The sequence below is a fragment of the Pogona vitticeps genome, chromosome 3 (assembly GCF_051106095.1).
Source record: "Pogona vitticeps strain Pit_001003342236 chromosome 3, PviZW2.1, whole genome shotgun sequence".
Lineage (NCBI taxonomy): Eukaryota > Metazoa > Chordata > Lepidosauria > Squamata > Agamidae > Pogona > Pogona vitticeps.
This window is the reverse complement of record NC_135785.1, coordinates 241,558,888-241,583,200: the sequence shown is the minus strand read 5'-3', so window position 1 is coordinate 241,583,200 and position 24,313 is coordinate 241,558,888. Positions and strand designations below refer to the sequence as shown.

Sequence of the window (24,313 nt, the reverse complement as noted above, 5' to 3'; positions counted from 1 at the left end):
ATTCACTCCTCAGACTAATCACACCTCAGATCTCCCATCTCTCTCTCTCTCTCTCTCTCTACATCTCATTGAACTCTACTTCCCCCTTCTTCTCTTAGGCTCCGCCTTTTTAACATCTTTGGTGGCCCCACCTCTCAACCATATCAGCATAGAACATGAATAATGCATAACGTATTCAGCATAATAAGGGTGAACGCCACAGGGTTTCCTGTACCTGATGTCAGAGACAAAGTACACAAGTACTCTGATATCTGTACAAAGAATTTTATGTTGCGCTCTTACTCTCGGAAAGAAATCTGATATAACTAAAGCAGTGGTGCAGTTTTGTGTGGCAGCAATGAAGTGTCGCTGTTCCCTCCTTGCACCGATTAAAGCAATGCTAGATGTTTAGCAATCATGTGTATTGGCCACCATCTCCTCAGTCTTGTGAAACTAGGGAAATTCTATAAAATTTAGTGATATTTTAATAGGTTCTATATTTTATTTGTATTTTCATGTTATGCTAATACAGTATTTATATAATAATAATACTATTTGAATATATCTGCTGGTAAATGACTGTAACAAAGATCAGAATCAGATGTCAGAGACAGTACACAAGTGTTTCTCTGATGTCTGTACAATGAAACTGACAGATCTCCCATTTATTATCATATTTTATATACTTTTGGTTGCATTATTTGGACAATGCTAGTGAGGCTTCACAATAGGAGTAAGGGGAAAAAAAGAAAAGAAAGGAAAGAGGGAGAAACATGAGCAAGAAACCATGCAGGTTGATGTAAAAAATATATATTTCAGTCTGGGAACATCTCGGCAAGCAGAGCTTGAATTAATTATTTTTGTGGATGACAACCCGCAGAGTTCCCCAGGTGGCATTCTTAGTTATAGTCTAAAAACTTTTCCAAGCCCTACAAGCAACTCTCCCCACCCCACAATCTTTTCTGAAAAGAGTTGATCGCTACAGAAGGATGTACTCTGATATCTTAAAGTACCAAAAGATCTTCAAAATCCTCTATGCCAGTGTTCCCCAACCTTGGGCCTCCAGATGTTCTTAGACTTCAACTCCCAGAAATTCTGGCCAGCAGAGGTGGTGGTGAAGGCTTCTGAGAGTTGTGGTTCAAGAACATCTGGAGGCCCAAGGTTGGGGAACACTGCTCTATGCCATCTAGCAAACACATGATGTAACATCTCACAGCTTGCTTTTCCATATTCCTGATGAGATATCATGAATGCAATGATGAAATAAGGAAGATAAACGCAAGCACAACAGTTGACAAGTACAATAGATGAAACGTTTCTCACAGAACTGATATGAATAGTAAAAAACATTATGTGTTCCACAAAGGTGTTAAAATCATGGGAAGTGGAGAGATAATCACAATGAATGACCTTTTCCATGTCAAGCTGCTTGTCTGTGCAAACACATCTATTTTTGTTATCATTAAATTGGCATATCAGAGATCAAAAGTGCCTGGTGATGCAAGGACATTTTAAGGGCCTGGAAAGGTGCTAGTTTGTCTTCCCTCTTTCCCTTCCGGATATAAAGCCCGTGTGTCCCAGGAAACTAAAAATGGCCACCATATCTTCAACTGCATCTTCACAAGCTACCTACAGTCTTCTGCGAAACACTTGTGGAAGACAGGTGTGGCATATAAGCCAGCATTCTGCAGCTTTAGAATATTTATATTCCACTGTATGGCATGAGATATTGGCATGGGTTACAATATAAACAAGTTAAAACACCTTGAAGCAATCTAACATTTTACTAAATGGTAACAGTTTAGAACATATGCAACAATACAAACACATTCAAATTCAAATTAAAAACCCAATTAAAAATATTGTTGGCTTGCCCTAAACAACAATGATAAGTTCTGTTTATACCACAGCTAAAGCTGTGTTTTTTTAAACACAGGACAACAAATAATCATAAAAGATTTATTTTATAAAAAAGATGGTTTTTAAATGGCAGAAAATGAACAAAATATATGCAATCTGAGTTGGGATGGGCATGGCAAAAGCTCACATTCCCCACCCTCGCCCCTTCTTCCCAGCAAGACTATTACTTCCTTGGGTAAGTCAAGTTCATAACTTGAGAACCACTGAAGCCCCTTCAACACATCTTTGCAGAAGCACGTACATTTCATTATGTTATGCTGATCTGTCTGCCAGGAGTGCAGTCCAGGAAAAATTCGAAAGCCACATCAAACAGAGCAGAGATCATTAACAATGAAAGCAAACAAGACCAGCTACTGGCAAGCCTACGCCTGTGGACAGAAATCTGATTTCTGACTTGAAACATGAATGAAGAGTTTCCATGGGCTGAAACGGCCATGTAAAATGTGAGAGATCATACATAAACAACCCACTGTTGAAATGGCCAATTTTCCAGTCAGTGCCAAATGCTATCGAAACATGAGCAACCAAAAGGACAATGAAACCACTGGGGAAAGAAAACCTATGCTGAAGAGTGAAAAACTAAAAATTGTGTGTGTGTGTGTGTGTGGGAAACCCATAGGAAAATGTACAGCAAACTGCAAAAACCAAAGTCAAGTAAGAATAACAATTAAGCAAAATACACCTGAAATGTATGCATAAGATCACTGAGGTTCCTTGCCATGTATGCAGCTGAGAGCCTATTTTCTTTGGCAACAATCATGTTAAAGGCAGGCACAGCCCACATGGTTTTGGCAAATCTCTGGCTTGATATTGCACAAGTGCTTGAAAGAACAGGCCCTCTAATTGTGAAAAGAGATACAGTGGTGCCTCGCTTAACAGGCGCTCCGTTTAGAGACGAAATCGCTCAGCAACGACTTTTTCAGAGTGTTTTTGCGCTTCGTTTAGCGATGGTCCCTATGGGTGATTTTCGCTTAGCGATGGTTGGGACCATGCTTCGCATAGCGATTAAATTTTTGGTCCCCTGTTTCGCTTAACGATGGTTTAAACAGCCTCATGTTTGCTGTTTTTTAAATGTTTTTCTGTTATTTATAAAGTTAAAGTTTACTGTTTAAAATGTTTGAAATCATAAAGTGCACTTAATAAACCCTTTGTTAAGCAAATTTGACTTTGTTCTGACTCTTTTTTAATTTGTTGTATTTTCCCCCATTGAGATGCATTGAATAAGTTTCAATGCATTTCAATTGGGGAACCGCGTTTCGCTTAGCGATGTTTCCTATGGCGATTTTCACTTAAGAACGGCAATTCGTTCCTATTGGAACGGATTATCCGGTTTTCAATGCATTTCAATGGGAAACCGCGTTTCACTTAGCGATGAAATTGCTTAGCAGCAATTTTTCGGAACGAATTAACATCGCTAAGCAAGGCACCACTGTATTGGATACCTGCTTACCCAAGCACAGATAAGGTTGAACTCACTCATGCAACTGACTGTTGTGTGAGCCGCCCACCTGAACAGGGCTCAGTCATTTGTCTCCTTCTTTGTTTGGGTACCCTAAGCGAGTAAAGCCCAGGAGTACTGAAGGCATTAAGGAGTGCCATGACAGATGTACATTATGCACTTATTCCCAGATGAGCAGACACTACATTGGAACCCTAATATAATGAACATTGAAAGGCTTAGCTGGAATTCTGACTTTTCCTCTCTAAATAGCATTACACCAGAGAACAGAGAACCTAGCAGTCAAGGTGGCTGTGGAAGATGGGAGTTGTAGTCCAACTATCTTGGAGGCATCAAGTTGGGCAACATTGCAACAGTCATGTGAGGATGGCTGTGTTGAAAGCTGGAAGCACAGAATTTCCTTTAGAACTTCAAAAGCAACAGGTGGTTACCACAAGATTTCTTTAGAACAAAATAAGGATGATAGGTAATTTCTTTCAATCTCCATTTTGAAATCTTCTGATTCACACTTCCTGTACTAATATGCAGATCAGAATACTATAATACTTTACATTATTCAATTCTTTGAAGTTTGCAGGGCAGCTACCAGTTAAATGAGACATGTAAACATGCATATTTCAAAAGGAAATGCATAATAAAAAATATTTTGCAAAATACTTTGGAAAAATCATATTTGGGAGAGCAATGTGTAGGATGTACATTTTACATCTGTGAGGGTTTTTTCCATTTGCAAGTACAGTATTAGCTGATAGCAACTAGGAGTGCAGGTAAGTACATCTCAGTTTGTTGACTGAAGAAAATTATACAAATATAGCTCATTGTAGAAGGAGTTAAGAAAAGGAGACGGCAACATGGAAAAATGTAATGAAATTTATGCTGCCTGGTTTAATTATTTTGGGCAAGACAGATTGATTTTAGAATATTGATGTGTGTCAATGTTGTAATTGCTTAAGGCTATGAATTATATTCTTTATATTTTAGAATATGGCTAAAATATCTTCTTTTGACTGTATTTTATGATTACATTATTTTACATTTTTGGAGTTATAGTTTTCTTGTGTATGAAACATAGATTAAATAAAAATATCAACAATTTTAGCTGATTCAAGTTTTTACTCATAAATAGTACAAGAAAAACACAAAATGTATGACGAGAAAACTACTTCACCATGAGAGATATATGACTTATTCTTTTGCCTAGAAGAGGGATTAAGCACTCATATAAGGATACTCAGACACATTTTCAGTTTGAAGTGCTAAGAAATATCTCTGTCTCATGCAAATAACAAAACTCTCCCATATGGAAAGGAAAACCTACTTTGGGAAGGGCCTATGGGCTTTTCTCATCCCTTAGAGTTCATATGTTAGCCTGCTGCATATGACAGGCTATTGTTTAAGGACGCAATCAGTCCTATCACACATACAGAACAGGTAGTCACATTCTTACTGAATTCAGGGAGATGAATGTGTTTATGTGGTATTTGTAGATTTTCCTGCTAGAGATCTGGAGAGTGCTTGTGCGATTCTTTGGGAAACTGAAAAATATATTCCTGCATTTTTCTGGGGATAAAACTGGCAATCGTAATAGTAATGCAATAATAACAAAGGATGCAAAAATTACTCTCCTGCAATGCTAACGATATTCTGATTCTCAAGTAAAGTAAGGAATATTGCAATGAGTTCTTTTTCAAAATGAATGATCCAGGCTCTGCTTATCATCATAAGGGTGCACTGCTTCTAGATGTGGAATCAGCATCTTATTTAGTGAAACCACCCAACTATCCCAGGCTTTAGGGGAAATATTTGGCATCAGATCTCCCTTTCAGAAGAGGCTCCTTTGATGGTTCTACAAGATGGTGTGTTGACAGTGTATTAATGAATAAATCTTAAAAAGCTATTTGCTTGAAAGTGCAGTATCTGTGAAATGAGTGCAATTGTACGGTAGTTGGAGCATTCTTTGGCACTGCCCTTCTTTGGGATTGGGATGTAGATTGATCTTTTCCAGTCTTCTGGCCACTGTTGAGTTTTCCAAACTTGCTGGCATATTGAATGTACTGTAGCACCTTAACAGCGTCATCTTTTAAGATTTTAAATAGTTCAACTGGAATGCCATCACCTCCACTGGCCTTGTTGTTAGACAAGCTTTCTAAGGCCCTCTTGACTTCACTCTCCAGGATGTCTGGTTCAAGGTCTGCAACCACATTATCTGGGTTGTCTGGGATATCCAAATCTTTCTGGTATAATTCCTCTGTGTATTCTTGCCACCTCTTCTTGATGTCTTCTGCTTCTGTGAGGTCTCTCCCATTTTGGTCCTTTATCATGTTCATCTTTGCACAAAATGTTCCTCTAATATCTCCAATTTTCCTGAACAGATCTCTGGTTTTTCCTTTTCTATTATTTTCCTCTATTTCTTTACATTGTTCATTTAAGAAGGCCCTCTTGTCTCTCCTTGCAATTCTTTGGAAGTCTGCATTCAATTTTCTGTAGCTTTCCCTATCTCCCTTGCATTTTGTTTCCCTTCTCCTCTCTGCTATTTCTAAGGCCTCGTTGGACAGCCATTTTGCTTTCTTGCATTTCCTTTTCTTTGGGATGGTTTCTGTTGCTGCCTCCTGGACAATGTTACGAGCCTCTATCCAAAGTTCTTCAGGCACTCTGTCCACCAAATCAAGTTCCTTAAATCTGTTCTTCACTTCCACTGTGTATTCATAAGGGATGTGGTTTAGATTATACCTGAGTAGCCCAGTGGTTTTTCCTACTCTCTTCAGTTTGAGCTTGAATTTTGCTATGAGAAGCTGATGATCAGAGGCACAATCAGCTCCAGGCCTTGTTTTTGCTGACTGTATTGAGCTTCTCCATATTTGGCTGCAGAGAATATAATCAATCTGATTTCGGTATTGCCCATCTGGTGATTTCCATGTGTAGAGTCGCCTCTTGTGTTGTTGGAAAAGAGTGTTTGTGATGACCAGCTTGTTCTCTTCACAAAACTCTATTAGCCTTTGCCCTACTTCATTTTGAACTCCAAGGCCGAACTTCCCTGTCTGGGACACATACCTTACACCAAACGCCATTTGGTTTTCAATAATATTCATAAGGATGCAGAATTGCTCTTATAGAATAATCACATATAGACTGAAATCCCATGGTAGACCATAAGTAGAGTAGGCCCAATGAATGAATTGAATTCACAGAGAAGGTGATTCAATAGGCCTACTCTAGTTATGAGTTAGTACTGGATTTCAGCCAATTTCTAAATAATATCCTCCCAAAATGCCACCCCTGGTGAATATACATTTGGAGGCCATTTTAAAAAATGATTTTTTGGAGGAGGGAGCAAGGTAGTGAGTTTATTTCCCAGCTTTCTTTCTCAGTTTCTTCTTTTCCTTTGTCAGGAGAATCATCGAAATGGGATATATAACTGAACAAAATTGTCTAGAAAGGAGTGAGCGGCCAGTGGCCACATCAACCTCTAACATGGGCTTTAATGGGGGAGTGATCCATGATCAAAACAGTAAGTGAATAAAAACAATCCTTCCGTAGACCATAGTGCAAGACATTGCCCAAGAGAAGAGGAGAACCCCCTACAAAACAGTAAATACCTCATACTGCAGGCTAATCAGAAAAAAGGTATGAAACTTTAAACAATATGTTCTTAAAGTATTACAAATTTTAAAGATAGGACACAATGGGTTTTCTGAACAAGACAAATCACCTTCATGGTGGTTTTTGTTCTGTTTTGTCTGCAGACGGGGCAATAGCCCATATAGAAGCTTGTGACAGCCTTGTGACAGATGAGACTATTTAAGTGGGTATATACAATAACAGTAGCCCATCTAATTCCGTCTCCGGATTATGCCAGATGCTTGAAAGCGTTCCCAAGAAACTCCTGTCTTCAGCAGCATTATCAGCACACAAGGGAAGAAGGTAAGATGGGGGAAGAGTTCTTCAACTCAGCTGTGACTCTCTTTGATACATGAAACCTGAGACTTAATATGCCTTATAGCATCCTAGCCCTAGTTAGCTCTGCACCATTTAGTGAGTGGGTTCTCATTTACAACGGAGTCCTCTGCCACAATCCTCAAATACTGAAAGTGAGTGAAAGCACCACAGTTAAACTCACTGATAACTGTGAATGTTCCTTGAGGTTAGCTGTCTCCAACCTGGTGCCCACCCCGACATTTTTCGTTACAGTTCCCATCACCGTGGCTGCTTTAGGTATACCCCTAGAGAGGCTACTTCAGATATATGCATCTATATGCCTTTCAACCTTTTCTTTGAATAGCACTACACCAGAGAAGGGAAAGCAGACTTACACTCACCAGCTATGTTGGATGGCAACATAAGCTCCAAACAGCATGGCTAATGGTAGGCTTTAGAGGAGTTGTATTCTCAAGCTATCTGGATGGCATCAGGTTGCTATCCCTGCTCTGTACCATATATACACACACACTACACTCAAATGTATTGTGGATGACCTCAGCAAAACTGAGGGCATTTTTCATATTTGCTGATAGCCCAAGGGCTGCACTTCCATGGGGACTGAGCTAAAGAGGGAGTGTTTTGTGCAAAGAGGCTAATATGCATTTTGAAAATATTTTTATTTTTTATATTTTATCTTTTATATTTGTTTGTTTTAATGCAGGAGTTATGTACTGCGAAGGTTACTACAGTTTTTCTTTGTTGATTGAAAAATGGGCATAACTAAAAAAAAACTTTTTTAAAAAAAGCCTAAAAAACACTGCCCTCTAGTGACTAAATGTTTTTTTTTTAATTACAGAGGTATACAGGTCCTTGGGGATCCTGGGGGCCTCTCAAAACATGGGGAAAAATTGCCTCCTAGAGGATACAATGGATTTGTCAAGCAAAAAGACTTTTTCGAAAACTTTTTGTTTTAAACTTGAGATGTGGGAGGCTCTGGGAATTATAAAAATGACCCTGGGAACTGTATTACTCTATATATACTGACCCAGTCTCTGTGGTGTGGGGAGTGGCTGGTTACTGTTTCCTACCATCATAAAACCTCTTCTGTAAAGTTGGAGAGAAAGGCTTCCCTTGTTCTGGTGCCCAGCATGTGGAATTAAATGGGAATGGGCTCCCAGTACAGGGTGTTTCTGCCACTAGCTGAACTACCTTGTTTGTTTGTGTGTTTTCCTGATCACCTTTCTTGTCAGTTCCGTGCTTTTACACAATTATTTTATATTTTAATTTTTTTATTGCTGTTTTCTTGTATTAAGAGAATTTTTAACATTACCACATTGCAAACTGCTTTGGGATTTTTGAAATGTCTAAATAAAATAAAATAAATGCTCCAGCACAGAATAAGGGAAGCCATTTTCATTCAGAGGACATGACTCCAGTCCAGCAGGAATTCTATATTAGAAATAGGTTTCAACTTGTTGAAGGTTGATGCTGGCTTTATTCAAACTGATTCCTCTTTCTAATTTTCAGAAGCTTTCCTTCCTTCACAAAAGGGGGAAAGGGCTTTTATTTTAAAACTCCACCCAACTGTAAAATCACAGAAACTAATTCCTGTCATTTCATATATGAATTCTTGACAATAATATGAATGCTGCATAGGTTTGGACTGAATATCTTTCTCCAAATATCTTCTTTATTCTTGCTTAGATGATGAATACTCTTTTAATGTGAATGGTAACAGATTACTCTTCAAGGAACCTAGCACAAGAATACTGGCTTATGTTAATGACCTCATTCAATCATGCACAGTGTAAGTGTTGTGGTCTGCATGAAAATAATCTACAGTATTGTCTTAGCCCTAGTGAGACATTAATGCTGTATCTCAAGACATCATTTGTTTCGGGGAAATTGAATGAGTATCAAGTAACCTGCTTTAAGTAGAAAAACATTTTGTAGAAATATTCATGCAGAAACCTAAGGCTATTTAACATTGTATTCTTTACTCTGGGACCTATGTCCTGCTGGAGCAGATGTTTAACCACAACTGTGGCACAGATTTCCCCCCCTTGTTAAATGCAATAAAATCATGGCTGAGTTCAAATTACTCACAAATTTTCACAACTATTTTTGACAATGTTTCCCTTTGTGGACATTTTTATGCTCTTATAAATGCTTTCCTATTAATTTAGATACACTTGACTAGGTCTGACTCTTTATTGACTTCAACCAAATTTAATTAGTTACATTGCACTGTAATATTAGCATATGTAGTAGAAATTACTGTTAGGACAGAATATGGAGAAAAAGAATGGTTTTCGATAAGCAAAAGTGTTAGATAAAGGGGCATTTTGTCCCTTTATCTGTTCAATCTGCATGCAGAATGTATCATACAGAAAACCAGACTAGATTCAGATGAAGGAGGAGTGAAAATTGGTGGAAGAAACATCAATAATTTAAGATATGCAGATAATACCATCTTACTAACAGAAAGCACAATGTCCTGAAATGACTTTTAGTGAAACTGAATGAAGAAAATGCCAAAGCTGGGCTGCAGTTGAACATTTTAGTAGTAGGCATCCTTCAGTCTCGAAAGACTATGGTATCGTGCTCTGTATGGAGGACTTGGAACAGCGTCTAGTGTGGCTGAGGAGGCCAATTCGAGAGTGACAATCCCTTCCACACTGGAGACAAATCCAATCTGTCCCCTGTCCAGCTCCCTGGTTTTGCTTCCTTTGTGACTTCCTCTTTGCCTCAGCCTGCTGGACAAGGGTCTCTTCAAATTGGGAGAGGCCGTGATGTACTGCCTGCCTCCAGGCTGAACGATCAGATGTCAGAGTTTCCCATCTGTTGAGGTCTATTCCTAAGGCCTTCAGATCCCGCTTGCAGATGTCCTTGTATCGCAGCTGTGGTCTCCCTCTGGGGCGATTTCCCTGCACTAATTCTCCATATAGGAGATCCTTTGGAATCCGACCATCAGCCATTCTCACAACGTGCCCAAGCCAGCGTAGACGTCGCTGTTTCAGTAATGTATGCATGCTGAAAATTCCAGCTCGTTCTAGGACTACTCTATTTGGAACTCTGTCCTGCCAGGTGATACCAAAAATCCGTCGTAGGCAACGCATATGGAAGGTGTTCAGCTTCCTCTCCTGCCGGGCACAAAGTGTCCAGGACTCGCTGCAGTACAGGAGTGTGCTCAGGACACAGGCTCTATAGACCTGGATCTTGGTATGTGTTGTCAGTTTCTTATTGAGCCATACTCTCTTTGTGAGTCTAGAGAACATGGTGGCTGCTTTCCCAATGCGTTTATCCAGCTCGACATCTAGAGAGAGGGTGTCAGAGATGGTTGAGCCAAGGTACACAAAGTCATGAACAACCTCCAATTCTTGTGTGGAGATGGTAATAGAGGGAGGTGAGTCCACACCCTGGCCCATGACTTGTGTTTTCTTCAGGCTGATTGTTAGTCCAAAGTCTTGGCAGGCCTTGCTGAAACGGTTCATGAGTTGTTGGAGGTCTTCAGCAGAGTGGGCAACAATGGCTGCATCGTCTGCAAAGAGGAAGTCCCTCATGCATTTCAGTTGGACTTTGGTCTTCGCTCTCAATCTAGAGAGATTAAAGAGCTTTCCATCTGATCTAGTCCGGAGATAGACACCTTCTGTTGCAGTTCCAAAGGCATGCTTCAGCATGACAGCAAAAAAGATCCCAAAAAGTGTTGGTGCGAGGACACAGCCCTGTTTCACTCCGCTTCGGATGTCAAAGGGATCTGATGTTGAGCCGTCAAAAACTACAGTGCCTTTCATTCCATCGTGGAAGGACCTGATGATGTTAAGGAGACGAGGTGGACATCCAATCTTGGGAAGTATTTTGAAAAGGCCATCCCTGCTAACCAAGTCAAATGCTTTTGTAAGGTCTATGAAGGCCACTAAGAGTGGCTGTTGTTGTTCCCTGCATTTCTCCTGCAACTGTCGGAGGGAGAATACCATGTCAGTGGTGGATCTATTTGCTCGAAATCCACACTGTGATTCCGGATAGACTCTGTCTGCAAGCACCTGGAGCCTCTTCAGCACAACACGGGCAAGCAGCTTCCCTACAACGCTAAGAAGAGAGATACCACGGTAGTTATTGCAGTCACCCCTGTCACCTTTGTTCTTGTACAACGTGACAATGTTTGCGTCCTTCATGTCCTGTGGTACTCCACCTTCCCTCCAGCAGAGACAAAAGATTTCATACAGTTCGGTGATGATGATCTCCTTACCGCATTTCAGCACTTCAACAGGGATGTTGTCCCTTCCAGGTGCCTTGCCAGAGGTGAGGGAATCCAAGGCCGCATTTATTTCTGCTAGGGTTGGTTCGCTGTCCAGCTCTTCCAAGACAGGCAGGCACTCAATGTTATTTAATGCTTCTTCGGTTACTACATTCTTTCTGGAATATAGCTCGGAGTAGTGCTGCACCCAGCGTTCCATCTGCTGTGCTCGGTCCTGGATGATCACACCTGTAGTAGACTTTAAGGGAGCAGATTTCTTCTGTAATGGACCTAAGGCCTGCTTGATACCATCATACATTCCTTTGATGTTACCTGTGTCCGCTGCTATCTGTATCTGAGAGCAAAGCTGAAGCCAATAGTCATTGGAGCATCTCCTGGCAGCCTGTTGGACTTGGCTACGAGCGGCTCGAAGAGCTTGCAGGTTGTACTCGCTAGGACAGGCTTTGTATGCTGCTAGAGCTCTTCTCTTATCCTCAATGGCTGGCATTAACTCCTCCGAATGGGCTTCGAACCAGTCAGCCATCTTTCTGGTCTTCTTGCCGAAGGTGGACAAGGCGGTGTTGTAGACAGTGTTCTTGAAGTGTTCCCATCGTTCAGGTGCATTTACATTAGCTGGACCTGGAAGGGTTTCCTCGAGTGCTTGGGCAAATTCCTTCACTTTTCTTTGATCGCGAGTCTTGTTGATGTCAATACGTGGTCTTCCTTCCTTTTTCATGTGATACAATTTCTTTGTTCGCAGTTTTACTCTACTACACACCAGGGAGTGATCAGTATCGCAATCAGCACTCTGGTAGCTGCGTGTGATCGTAACACTAGGAAGGCTAGAACGTCTAGTGAGGATCAAATCGAGCTGATGCCAATGCTTGGATCTTGGATGTCTCCAGGAAACTCTGTGTTGCAGCTTCGTATTAAAGAATGTGTTGCTGACACAGAGACCATAGTAACAGCAAAACTCCAGTAAGCGTTGGCCATTTTCGTTCATCTTTCCAATGCCAAAACGGCCTAGACAAGTGGGCCAAGAATTGTGATCAGCACCAACTCTAGCATTAAAGTCTCCAAGAATGAACAGTGACTCTCTTTCAGGGACTTTTTTGATAGTAGCTGCCAGATCGTCGTAGAATTTGTCTTTCACTTCTGGAGTGGATGACAGTGTTGGTGCATATGCACTAATGAGGGTTACTGGTCCTGCTGATGAGTGGAGCTGCAGAGACAGGATTCTTTCACTCCCCACAGTGGGTGGAACAATGCATCTCAGGAGAGTGTTTCTGACTGCAAAGCCAACACCATATTCCCTGGTCTCATTCGATGGTTTTCCCTGCCAGAAGAATGAGAAGTTTTTTTCTTTGACAGATCCCGAGTCTGGCAGTCTTGTCTCTTGCAGGGCAACAATGTCCATCTGCAGTCTACTCAGTTCCATGTCAATGACAGCTGTCTTGCGCACATTGTCTATTTCTTGCAGGTCGTTAGGAAAGCCGTAGTCAGGAAAGCCAGGGGTCATTGTCCGTACATTCCAGGTGCCCAGCTTTAGGGCAGAAGTTTTCTTATGATTGTTGCATGGTGCACGGTTGTCGATCTGCTTGTCGGGTTTCACCCTAAACCCCACGCACCCTGTGAGGTTAACAGACCGTGGCGAGGTAGCACCTTACTGGCTGGGGGCTGCCCAGCTTAAGGCGGGCGGTATCTACCTAGTGAGGTGCAATGACCTCTCCCACCGTCAGAAGTAGCCCCTGGCGTCCTGCTCTACGCCAATTCAGCAGAGACTTATAACCGGTAACTGCTACTTCCCGTGTTGTTTCGACGCTGTATGCGAAGCTGGAGTGTCCTCTCCAGAGCACGAAGCCTGGGTAAAATAGTATGGAGGATAGGCTGTTACCCAAGCAGCAAATCCCCCCTCTCCACATCGCTGAAATGGTCCAGTGGAAAGGCAAGAGCCAATACAACTGGTTCCAGCAACGTCGCAGGAGTTGGCAGAGTGAAAGAAAATGCCTCCGGGACTCCGGCTCCGGATTTTGCCTCGAGGTTATCTCCTGAAGCCCTTTCCATAAGTGGATATAGCCACAAGGCAGTGGAGGTTAAAATTTGGAGTTTTCCTTCTCCTAGATGGGCTGCCTTCCAGGGCTGATGAGTCCCACCTACCCGGCCTGCTCTCTTTTACCAAATTAAGTAAGAGATAGGATTAGGGAATTTCATGTGACACACTCTCCTCCTCATTCTCTTTTTAAAGCTGAAATTCTGCCCTCCTTCAGGACATCCATATTCAGCATATTGGGGTTGGAGATAGAGTTAGAGTATTTCGGGCGCCGTTAGGCGCGCGGTCCAGTAAAATCAGGATTCAAACTACTAGGCCCTCCCACTAGACCATGTGATGAGCCAGAACAAAGAGACAGGAAAAAACAGACTTCTCCACAAAAAGCCTACCTTTCGCGTCCTTCCCAGCCAAAACCCTTAAGGAAAATGGACACAGGCTCCAGTAAAATCAGGATTCAAACTACTAGGCCCTCCCACTAGACCATGTGATGAGCCAGAACAAAGAGACAGGAAAAAACAGACTTCTCCACAAAAAGCCTACCTTTCGCGTCCTTCCCAGCCAAAACCCTTAAGGAAAATGGACACAGGCTCCAGTAAAATCAGGATTCAAACTACTAGGCCCTCCCACTAGACCATGTGATGAGCCAGAACAAAGAGACAGGAAAAAACAGACTTCTCCACAAAAAGCCTACCTTTCGCGTCCTTCCCAGCCAAAACCCTTAAGGAAAATGGACACAGGCTCCAGTAAAATCAGGATTCAAACTACTAGGCCCTCCCACTAGACCATGTGATGAGCCAGAACAAAGAGACAGGAAAAAACAGACTTCTCCACAAAAAGCCTACCTTTCGCGTCCTTCCCAGCCAAAACCCTTAAGGAAAATGGACACAGGCTCCAGTAAAATCAGGATTCAAACTACTAGGCCCTCCCACTAGACCATGTGATGAGCCAGAACAAAGAGACAGGAAAAAACAGACTTCTCCACAAAAAGCCTACCTTTCGCGTCCTTCCCAGCCAAAACCCTTAAGGAAAATGGACACAGGCTCCAGTAAAATCAGGATTCAAACTACTAGGCCCTCCCACTAGACCATGTGATGAGCCGGAACAAAGAGACAGGAAAAAACAGACTTCTCCACAAAAAGCCTACCTTTCGCGTCCTTCCCAGCCAAAACCCTTAAGGAAAATGGACACAGGCTCCAGTAAAATCAGGATTCAAACTACTAGGCCCTCCCACTAGACCATGTGATGAGCCAGAACAAAGAGACAGGAAAAAACAGACTTCTATGACTACAGAAGAACTACACGATGTTAGCACTGACAATGAAGAAATTGAAGCAATTAATTTGTATACATCCAATCATCAATGTAAATTCTGGAGACTGCAGCCTAGAAGTTAGAAGAACACTAAGATTAGGAAAGGCAGGAGTGAAGACATTAGGAAAGATAATCCAGTGTAAAAGGTGTCATTGGAGACAAAGACCAAGATCATCCAGGCTCTTGTATTTCCGATCACCATGTATAAGTGCGAAAGCTGGGCGGTAAAAAAAAGGTAACAGGAAAAAATCTGATTCATATGAAATATGGTTCTGGAGAAGAGCTTTACAGATACTCAGGACTGCCAAGAAAGACAAACAAGTGGGCTCTAGGTCAAATTAAGCCTGAATTATCTGTGGAGGCAAAAATGTTGAAACTGAATCTGTCCTAATTTGGGAACATCATGAAAAAGGCAGGATTCTCTGGAAAAGGCAATAATGCTGGGAAAGATGGAGGGCATCAGAAAAAGAGGAAGACCAAACATGAGATGGGCTGACTTCTTAAAAGAAGTCACAAGCTGGCATTTACAAGGAGGGCAGCTGAAGACAGGGCATTCTGGAGATTGCTCATTCATAGAATCGCTATAAGTCAGAGATGAATTGATGGCACATAACAACAACTGCATGATATGGGAACAGCTAGAATTCCCCTTCTCAGTTATTGAGGAAGTGCACAGGAAGCGAAATCAGTAAACATTTTGGTACCGTTCTTGCTTATGTACAGTTGCAACTGAAAATGCCCCATTTTCGTTCCAATTCTAGTCAACAGATATTCAGTAGACCGTCTGAAACACATAAAGGAGCCAGTAGAAAATGAAAGAGGCTCTTGCTTTTGTTTTCTTTTGTCAGTTCCCCAAAGAGAGCCTCTTAAACATGAGTGTTTTTTTTAACTGAGAGACAGGGATGCTAATGTTTTATATTTTTGTTGTTCTTCCTTATTTTGTTTACTCTTTTTTTAACCGCTTGTCTGTCAAATTGCCCAGGAAATTTCACACCATAGTGTCACAAGGGACTGTTGTCTGCAGCCAGTCAGTCAGTGGGCAGAATGGGAATTGTGAATCTCTAAAAGGACGTAGATTGGCATTCAGTGGGAACCCAGTTGGAACCCAGTAGGAGTGCTTATTTTGTTTCACTGGAGCCTCCACAACTACCAGTCAGTCTCCACACTTACTGGTTGGATTTAGGATCTCACTCTGTCACTTAGAGAGGAACCTGTCTATGTTGCTGAAGAGGTTGGTAGTGGCCCAGGGAAGAGCCCTGCTCTTTCCCCTCCCTCGCCTCACCTTGCCACCATGTAACTCCCTGATGTGTCTGCTGGTCTGCAACCACCTCAGCCCTGTTGTGCTGCAAAGAACAGAGATGAAGAGGGAGAAGGTGCCTTAAAATTGAAAACATGGTGCGGGAACAGAGCTTGGCAGATAGCCTAGACCACTGGTTCTTAACCTTGGGTTACTCAGGAGTTTTGGACTGCAACTCCCAGAAGCCTTCACCACCAGCTGTCCTGACTGGGGTTTCTGGGAGTTACAGTTCAAAAGCATCCAAGTAACAAAGGTTAAGAACCACTGGCCTAGACTGCTAGAATGATGGACAGGTGGGTGCTCTATATATTGCATCAAGCCTGATATCTCTCTACAGGCAAAAATGACAAAACTGAGGCTGTTGTACTTTGGACACTTAATAACAATACAACACTCACTGGGGGGAAAAACCAATCATGCTAGGAAACGTTTTAGGCAACAGGAAAAGAGGACAACTAAATAGGAGGTGAATGAACTCCATAAAAGAAGGTGTTAGTATGCAAAAATAGGTGTGAATTTGCAAAAGCTGAATAGGGTTGTTGATGACAACACATTTTGGAGGTCACTCATTTTTAGGGTTAGCATAAATTGGAGGCAACTTGATGGCCCTCAGCAACAACAAGCTCATTGTACTCTGTGCGTAAGATCATTTGACTGACACCAAATACCTCCCATGACATCTGTCTTGTACTGTTCTGTTTCCTCACATTGTATGTTGTTACATTCCTGCATTTCAGACTGCATGTTAATGAAATCTTTGTCACAAAGGAAAAGAAGGTCTGCAGTTCAGCTCCTGCCTAATGTTTCCCAGGCTCAGCTTTTGATGAAGGAAGGATAGAGAACCCTATAAAAAGCACAAACATTAGCGATAGCATTTTTACACTATCTGTGCATTCTGATTGAGTTAGATGTTGTTGATTTGAACCCTTATTCTGTACCAGTAATTTGAACATCTGGTATGGTTCAAGATCAACATATATAATCAGTTAATATTTCAAGTTCTAGTCTGATTCAGGAAAAAATGGTTTGTTCTGGTTTCTGGTTCTTATTTTGATTACTCTTCAGAGGAATTCCCAATTATTTTCATTTATCCTCAGTGAAAGTTTTTCAAATTCTCTTTTTTCTAATAAAAATATTTTGCTTTAAAAATGTGTCCCTAGCAATGCCATCATAGAGCCAGATATGACTGGCTATATACCATCATGATATCATATAGTTCTTTAGGTGATTCCTGATTGCCTGGGATCAGTCAACTGAGTGGCCCCAGAAGTACAGAGCAGAAGCAGAACTAAATAAATTGGGAAAAGTTAAAGTTCTTACAATAACCACACCATATTTTTCAGTGTATAAAATGACACTTTCCCCTTAAATAATTAGACAAAAAATGAGGGTCGTTTTATACACGGAAGGCAATCGCTTTTCCCTGCCTTTTGCGAAGCCACAGGGCTTAGCAAAAAGGAAGGGAAGGCTCCCTTCAGGTAAAGCAGCCGTGAAAGGGTTGAATGATCACACATCTTTGATCCTGAAGCTCTTTCGTGGCTGCTTCAGGATCAAAGGGGTGCGATCGTGAGGTCCTTTCATGGCTGCTTTATCAACTTCCTAAGCCTCGCAGGGATCAAATTTTCTAATTAAGGGGTTAGAAAAGGGGGGGGGGTCATCTTACACAATGGGTCGTCTTATAAACAGAAAAATATGGTATGTGTTTGTGTTGCGGGGAAGGGATTACCACCCATTATAGTGACTTATGATTAATCCGACAATTAAAACTGCTGTATATTCAGCAAAATATCTAAATAAATACTTTATACGTACATACATACATACATACATACTTTTTTGCTTTGTAGTTAATCAGGCTATACCAAGAGAACAGATTAAACCAGTCTTAAATACTTTATTTAAAAACTTCTGTAATCTGGCTTGAATATGTACATGTATGTACATAAAATGAACATAACATATGGAAGTGGAACCAAATATGTTTCAAATATTGACATACTAGTAGGGACACTATGAGTTTCCCATTCTGGACAGCAAAATATATTTTACAACCCTGCATAGTACTTTTGATTAAATTTTAGCCTAATTTATGGAAATATGAATCAGAGCTGGTGATGCAAATGGTATGACAAAGGATGCTATGGAATATTATTGGAGGAATTTTGTTTTACTTCTGCCACTCATAGGCATGCAGAGAGATCCAGTCCTGTCAGCTGTCATTCTTTCTCTTCACCCTAGAAAACTGTCAATGGCAATCTCCCATAACCTCAATTATCCCTTATCTTCCATTACAATACAATGAAATATTCATTAAACCATAGCTAGCTATGACAGGGGAATGGTGGCAGAAGCCCCCTTGTTTACTACATGAATTCATGTAGAAATAGGAATCTTACAAAGTACTATTTCTTCCCATGTTTTTCTCTTTTCTTTCTTTCTTTAATAATGTGACATTTTGTTAGGAATATTACTATGCTTAGTTTCATTATTAGAACTTTTCAACATTGCTTTCTGTTCTTTTTTTAAAAATAGTATATCACTTTCACACATCCATGGTTTTCTACCCTTGTCTCCGAGCATATATGTAAAGGAGAAACAGTAGTCAGTTAGGCAACTGGAAAAGAAACTAGAAACATCCTCTTCTAGACCAAATATGGAAGAGAGACTAAATCTCAGGACACTGGAAAGTTAGTCAACATCAAATGTTCCCTTGTACATAGGCCATTGCCCTGCAGACAGCATTGTCCCCATTAACTGCAGCAGATCTCTAAGTTTTTCCCTGTCTGAAGAAGGCATGGATCGACTGGATCTTCTGCAGGTAAAGCATGTACTCTTAGCATTGAACTAAGGGCTATAAATTATAAAAGTCCATAAATACAATATAAGATATTATCAGCAATTCCACCCCTAAGAACCTAAACTTGGCCATGACAGAGGAAAATATGGCCCAACCATGTACTGGCTTATCCTATACATTACAATGAGACTTCACATGATCCAGTTATGTCAAGATGGTCACTGATTGTGAATGCATTAGTAATGTATTGTGCATTTCTTTTGATGTAAAGGTTACCCCAGCCCAAACATGTTAAGAATGACACATTTTTCATCCATGCTTGCTCCCTGTACTACTTAACTTACATTTATTAAATCCTTATTTTCTTTCCTTAGGAGTCTCCTATTTTTCACATTCCCATTGGGCTCTTGAGTAATTTTGACAGGCTCATTATTTTTCCCTATTCTCTGAGGGCTGAAATCATGACACTGAAGGGGAGAATTTCACCACCTGGAACTCAATAGACGTTGAAGGAACATATCCAAAACCTCACCAAGCTTCTAATGGTATCTATTAGTAACATACACAGTTCCCTATTGGTTATGGTTACCCAATAATTTATTTTACAGGTATATTCCCTTTCCCTTCCACAAGTCACAGGAAAAGAATACAGTACTAGCAAAGCTGGTTAGTTAATCAGAGAAGATACATACTATAGCTTTAGAAATCATTTAGTTTGTAAATGATATTCTATAAAAGCAACCACCAACCAGGACATTTCCTATGGAGAATATTAATGGGTGACTAAATTCTGACCACACATATATCCCTCTATAAACTCAAATTTGAGAATCATCAGGAAATATTATTCCAGGCCCTAGATATTATGCATAAGTGAAATCCATTTTTGAAGACAGTGTAAAGTGTGAAGTGCATACTACTAGTTCTTTTTCTTGCCCTCTACGATTTATTCTAGTTAATCTGTAACTGTACAGAAAACCAATCCTTTTAAAAAAGCAAAAAACCATATCCAGTGACACCTGATCAAACTCTGGAATTGCCCTATAACACAATGTTGATATTTCTGATGATGGCAGCTAGACAAACCATATTAAAAAAATGAAAGAAGCTTGGGAACATTTCATAGAATCTCTGGTGTGAACACTTACATGCAACATCAGAAGCAGAAAAGTTAACAGGTCAAAACTATAAGATCATACAGTCAATATGTTAGATGACTTCACTAATCAATGAATGGTATAGCTTCATTACCTCTATTAGCATGAACGACTAATCACATCACCTGGCTCATTCTGGAGAGATGCAAGTTGATGATAAATACCATAATATACTAAAAAAAACAACAACTTTTGTCTCTCAATGGAATAATTCAATGAAAATTATATTAAAAGTCATAATGAAATCCAATGTTTATCAATAATCATTTTAAAAAATGCACCTTCAGTCTAACTTCAGAAGTATCTTTGCTACAATGAACAAAAATCCTTATTGCCACTACAAAAAAAAAGGACTGACCTGTCCAAGCATATCTGGTGCAATTGGAATGGTGGGCCAGATGGTAGAGTAAACACCAAAGAAGACCAGCCAAAGCAGCATGCTTCCCCAAACAGCTAAATGGCTGAACTGTTGGGAAAAAGAAACAACACAATCAAAACACAGTGCAATGCCAACAGCTTCCTCCTGTCAGCTTCCCACTCTTGACCCGCAGGTATTATTTTACTTCCCACTGTTCTTTTTCCATCCAGGCTTTTGCCAGGCTCACTCAGAGCGATCTGACATGCTTGATCTAAAGCCAGAAGCAAGACTGATTAAACTTCTCAGAATACTCCCATGTTAAATCTTTTCTCTGTGATGCAACATGTTGCTTTCTCTCAAACAGCACCTCACAGACTTAAAACAACAACAATAATAATTCAACCCCAAACAGATCCTTAGCATTTATTTACACACTCTGTTTTCCATAGCTTCCAGAATACAACACAGAGGGACAGTGGAGTCAAGGAACATGGGATTCTGGGTTCCAAAATAGGCTGTGGAGTGTTATGCAATTGCTATTATTTTACTACATAGTGACTTCTCTTAGAAAAGCGACTTTAGGATTCCAGATTTTGTATGATTTACTGTAATTAAACAAGACAGCCACAGGTTATTTCTTTTTGCTCATTTACATAACCATCCCCACTCCAGACTGCTACTACAAAGCTGTTCTAAACACCACCTGAGATTTCTCAGTAATAGGGCCTGCTTTTATAGAGACTCCAACATTACCTTTGGGACAGTACGAAGAACTGGAATCCTGATGGGTATCATTCCTGCAAATTGACGTGCTCATCATGAGTTATCCACATAAAGTGGGGATGAGGAACTCTCCATTGTTTTGGAGGTTGGATGCTTGTGGTAGGCAAATTCAGAAACAAAAACGGGCAAGGTTGCTCCTTTTTATTTCTGTTGTGCCCCCCCTTTTTCCCCCCTGACTCCTCCTCCTGGATTTTGCTGTGCACTCTGTGTTCTAACAGATTTTCAACAGAGTTTTATTCTATTCCTAATCTGGTTTTGGAAAGTTGTCTTTCATAGTAACTCTTCAGAAGTCATTGGGGAAATCCCTGAAATCTTTTAAACAATCTTCTGTGCTGGGGTTTGGGATGTTGTTGTTGGGGTATCTATTTGTGAATTGATTAGTGCTGACACTGAAAGCTTCTGACCCAAGAAGTTTTTGTCTCCTGAACTCTGCTCCCATGACAATTGAGAACAAACATCCATCCATCCACCCATCCCTGGAAGTAGTTTAAAAAAAAAACCCTGAAAGCTGGATTTTTGTCATTCTTTGTTAGTATTGATACTCAGCTGAGGCTTATGCTATCTGGATGGAACAAAAAAATCAGTATAACCACATGATTGGGTACATATAGGGGAAGACATGTTTCATAAAGATGAGTCCTATATTAAATTCCAACATAATGTACACACTTTTGCTTTTTTCATACAGAGTATGATAGAAATACATGAAGAACTAAGTAACTATATAAAATGTACCACATTCAATTCTGGGATACATTTGATAAGACTCTTCAGTAGTGCTGAGGCGTTCCTTGTTCACAAACTATGGGAGCAGGAATGGTAGCTGTGGTTACAAACAGCGCTTCACTTAGCATCACATTCTCCTTAATATCCACAGTACAGTGCTAATTCCTAGAAAGTGTGCTTAGGAATGCAATTATTTTTAAAATTGTCTTTGGTTACTTGCGTTTTAATGCATAAGTGAAGGTGAAGCCCCTTCTGAAAAAGCTCTACGCTGCTCCTTTGCACAACCTGGCCCTGCATGGGGCCTCTTTCCATGAGGGAATGGTATCTTCCCCTACATCCAGGGCAGCAGTCATATTTTTCACCGGCTGCTTTTAACTCTGAAAACTTCAATGGCGTAATCCTTAACATGCAGTTCATCTGGCCCTGCAGTTCTTTCAGAACCACTGTCCATTATTTTCTTGAAATCATGGGAAATGGGTGAGCTGCCAGACAGTTGGAGGAGGGCTAATGTTGTCCCTATCTACAAACAGAGCAAAAAGGAGGAACATGGGAACTACAGCCCAGTCAACCTGACATCAATCCCAGGAAAAATTCTGGAGCAGATTATAAAGCAGTCACTATGCAAACACCTAGAGAACAAAGCAGTAATAACTAGAAACCAACATGGATTTGTCAAGAACAAATCCTGCAAAATTAATCCAATCTTATTTTTTGATCAGGTAACCTCCCTGATAGACAGAGTGAATGCTGTAGACATAGTATATCTTGATCTCAGCAAAGGTTTTGACAAAGTGACCCATGATATTCTGATTATCAAGTTAACTAGGTGTAGGATGGACAGAACAACGGTCAGGTGGAAACAGAATCATAGTCAAATGGTGATGATAAATGGGTCCATTTGCGGATGACACAAAATTGAGTGGAATAGCTAGCACCCTGGAAGGCAGAAACAAAACTCAAAATGATTTAGATAGACTTGAGCAATGAGCTGAAAACAACAGAATGAAATTCAGCAGGGATAACGGCAAAGTACTGCACCTCAGAAAAAGAAACCAAATGCACAGTTACAAGATGGGAGATACCTAGCTCCGCAATACTATGAGTGAAAAGGATTTTGGAATCATTGTAGATCACAAGCTGAATATGGGTCAACAGTGTGATGTGACTACAAAAAAGGCAAATGCTATTTTAGGCTGCATTAACAGAAGTATAGTCTCCAAATCCTGTGAGGGACTAGTTCCCCTCTATTCAGCACTGGTTAGGCCTCATTTTGAGTACTGTGTCCAGTTCTGGACATTGCACTTCAAAAAGGATGCTGACAAATTGTAAGAAGTTCAGAGGAGGGCAACCAGGATGATCAGGGGTTGGAAACCAAGCCTTATGAGGAAAGGCTGAAAGAATTAGGCATGTTTAGCTTTGAGAAAATAACTGTGAGGGGAGATATGAGAGCACTTTTCAAATACTTGAAAGGTTGTCATATAGAGGAAGGGCAGGATCTGTTCTCAGTCCTCCCAGACAGCAGAACGTGCAACAATGGGTTCAAGTTACAGGAAGCCAGATTTCAGCTGAGCATCGGCAAAAATTTCTTAACAGTTACAGTAGTATGACAATGGAACCAATTACGTTGAGAGGTGATGAGTGCACTGACACTGGAGGCCTTCAAGAGAAATTTAGATAACCACCTGGCATATATCCTTTAATTTGCATTCCTGCACTGAACAGGGGGTTGGACTTGATGGCCTTATAGGCCCCTTCCAACTTCATGATTCTATGGTTCCATGCCTATTCGGGAACAAATCCCACTTGAGCTTAAACTCAGCTAAATCTAGTCCTGTTTCATAGAGTACACGAACAAGAACATTATGTCACAGCAGATAGGTCTACATTGTGCCATTCTTACTAGCAAATGGTTCTGGTTTTTGTGCAAGAATACGTAAACAGAAGTCTTCCTTCTGCCCTGTTGAGTGACAGCTACCGTCCATTTTGCCCAATTTATTTATTCAAGCCTTTTACTTCCTTCTAGCAAATCTTCTCATTCAACTATTGGATCTTCTCACTCCTGAGAATCAACTACATGTAAGCAATCCACCTGATGATGGAGATGAGGCTTAACGGGATGGCATACACTCAAGACTTTTCAGCTATTCAGTGGAGGTCTCTCCATGGAGAACAAGCTGCAGCTGAAACAATAAGACTTGCCAGCTACAAATGATCTTAGAAGGAAATACAACTTTGCTTTGTTTTTACAGAGAAAACACATCTATGGATTAAGGTAAACAAAGAAGTTTGAGCTTTTTTAAAAAACTAATATTCTCTCCTTG

The 24,313-nt window shown here is 40.7% G+C and overlaps 1 protein-coding gene across 6 annotated transcripts in view; it reads right to left on the bottom strand.

Annotated features, from left to right (window-relative positions):
• ATP8A2 (ATPase phospholipid transporting 8A2) overlaps positions 1–24,313 on the bottom strand; it is a 417,881-nt gene that overhangs the window by 85,647 nt on the left and 307,921 nt on the right. For all 6 annotated transcript variants that reach the window (XM_020788593.3, XM_072993721.2, XM_072993722.2 and 3 more), the window contains one exon: positions 20,484–20,591. In XM_020788593.3, the coding sequence (XP_020644252.1) occupies positions 20,484–20,591 (108 nt within the window). The remainder of the gene's footprint in view (positions 1–20,483; positions 20,592–24,313) is intronic.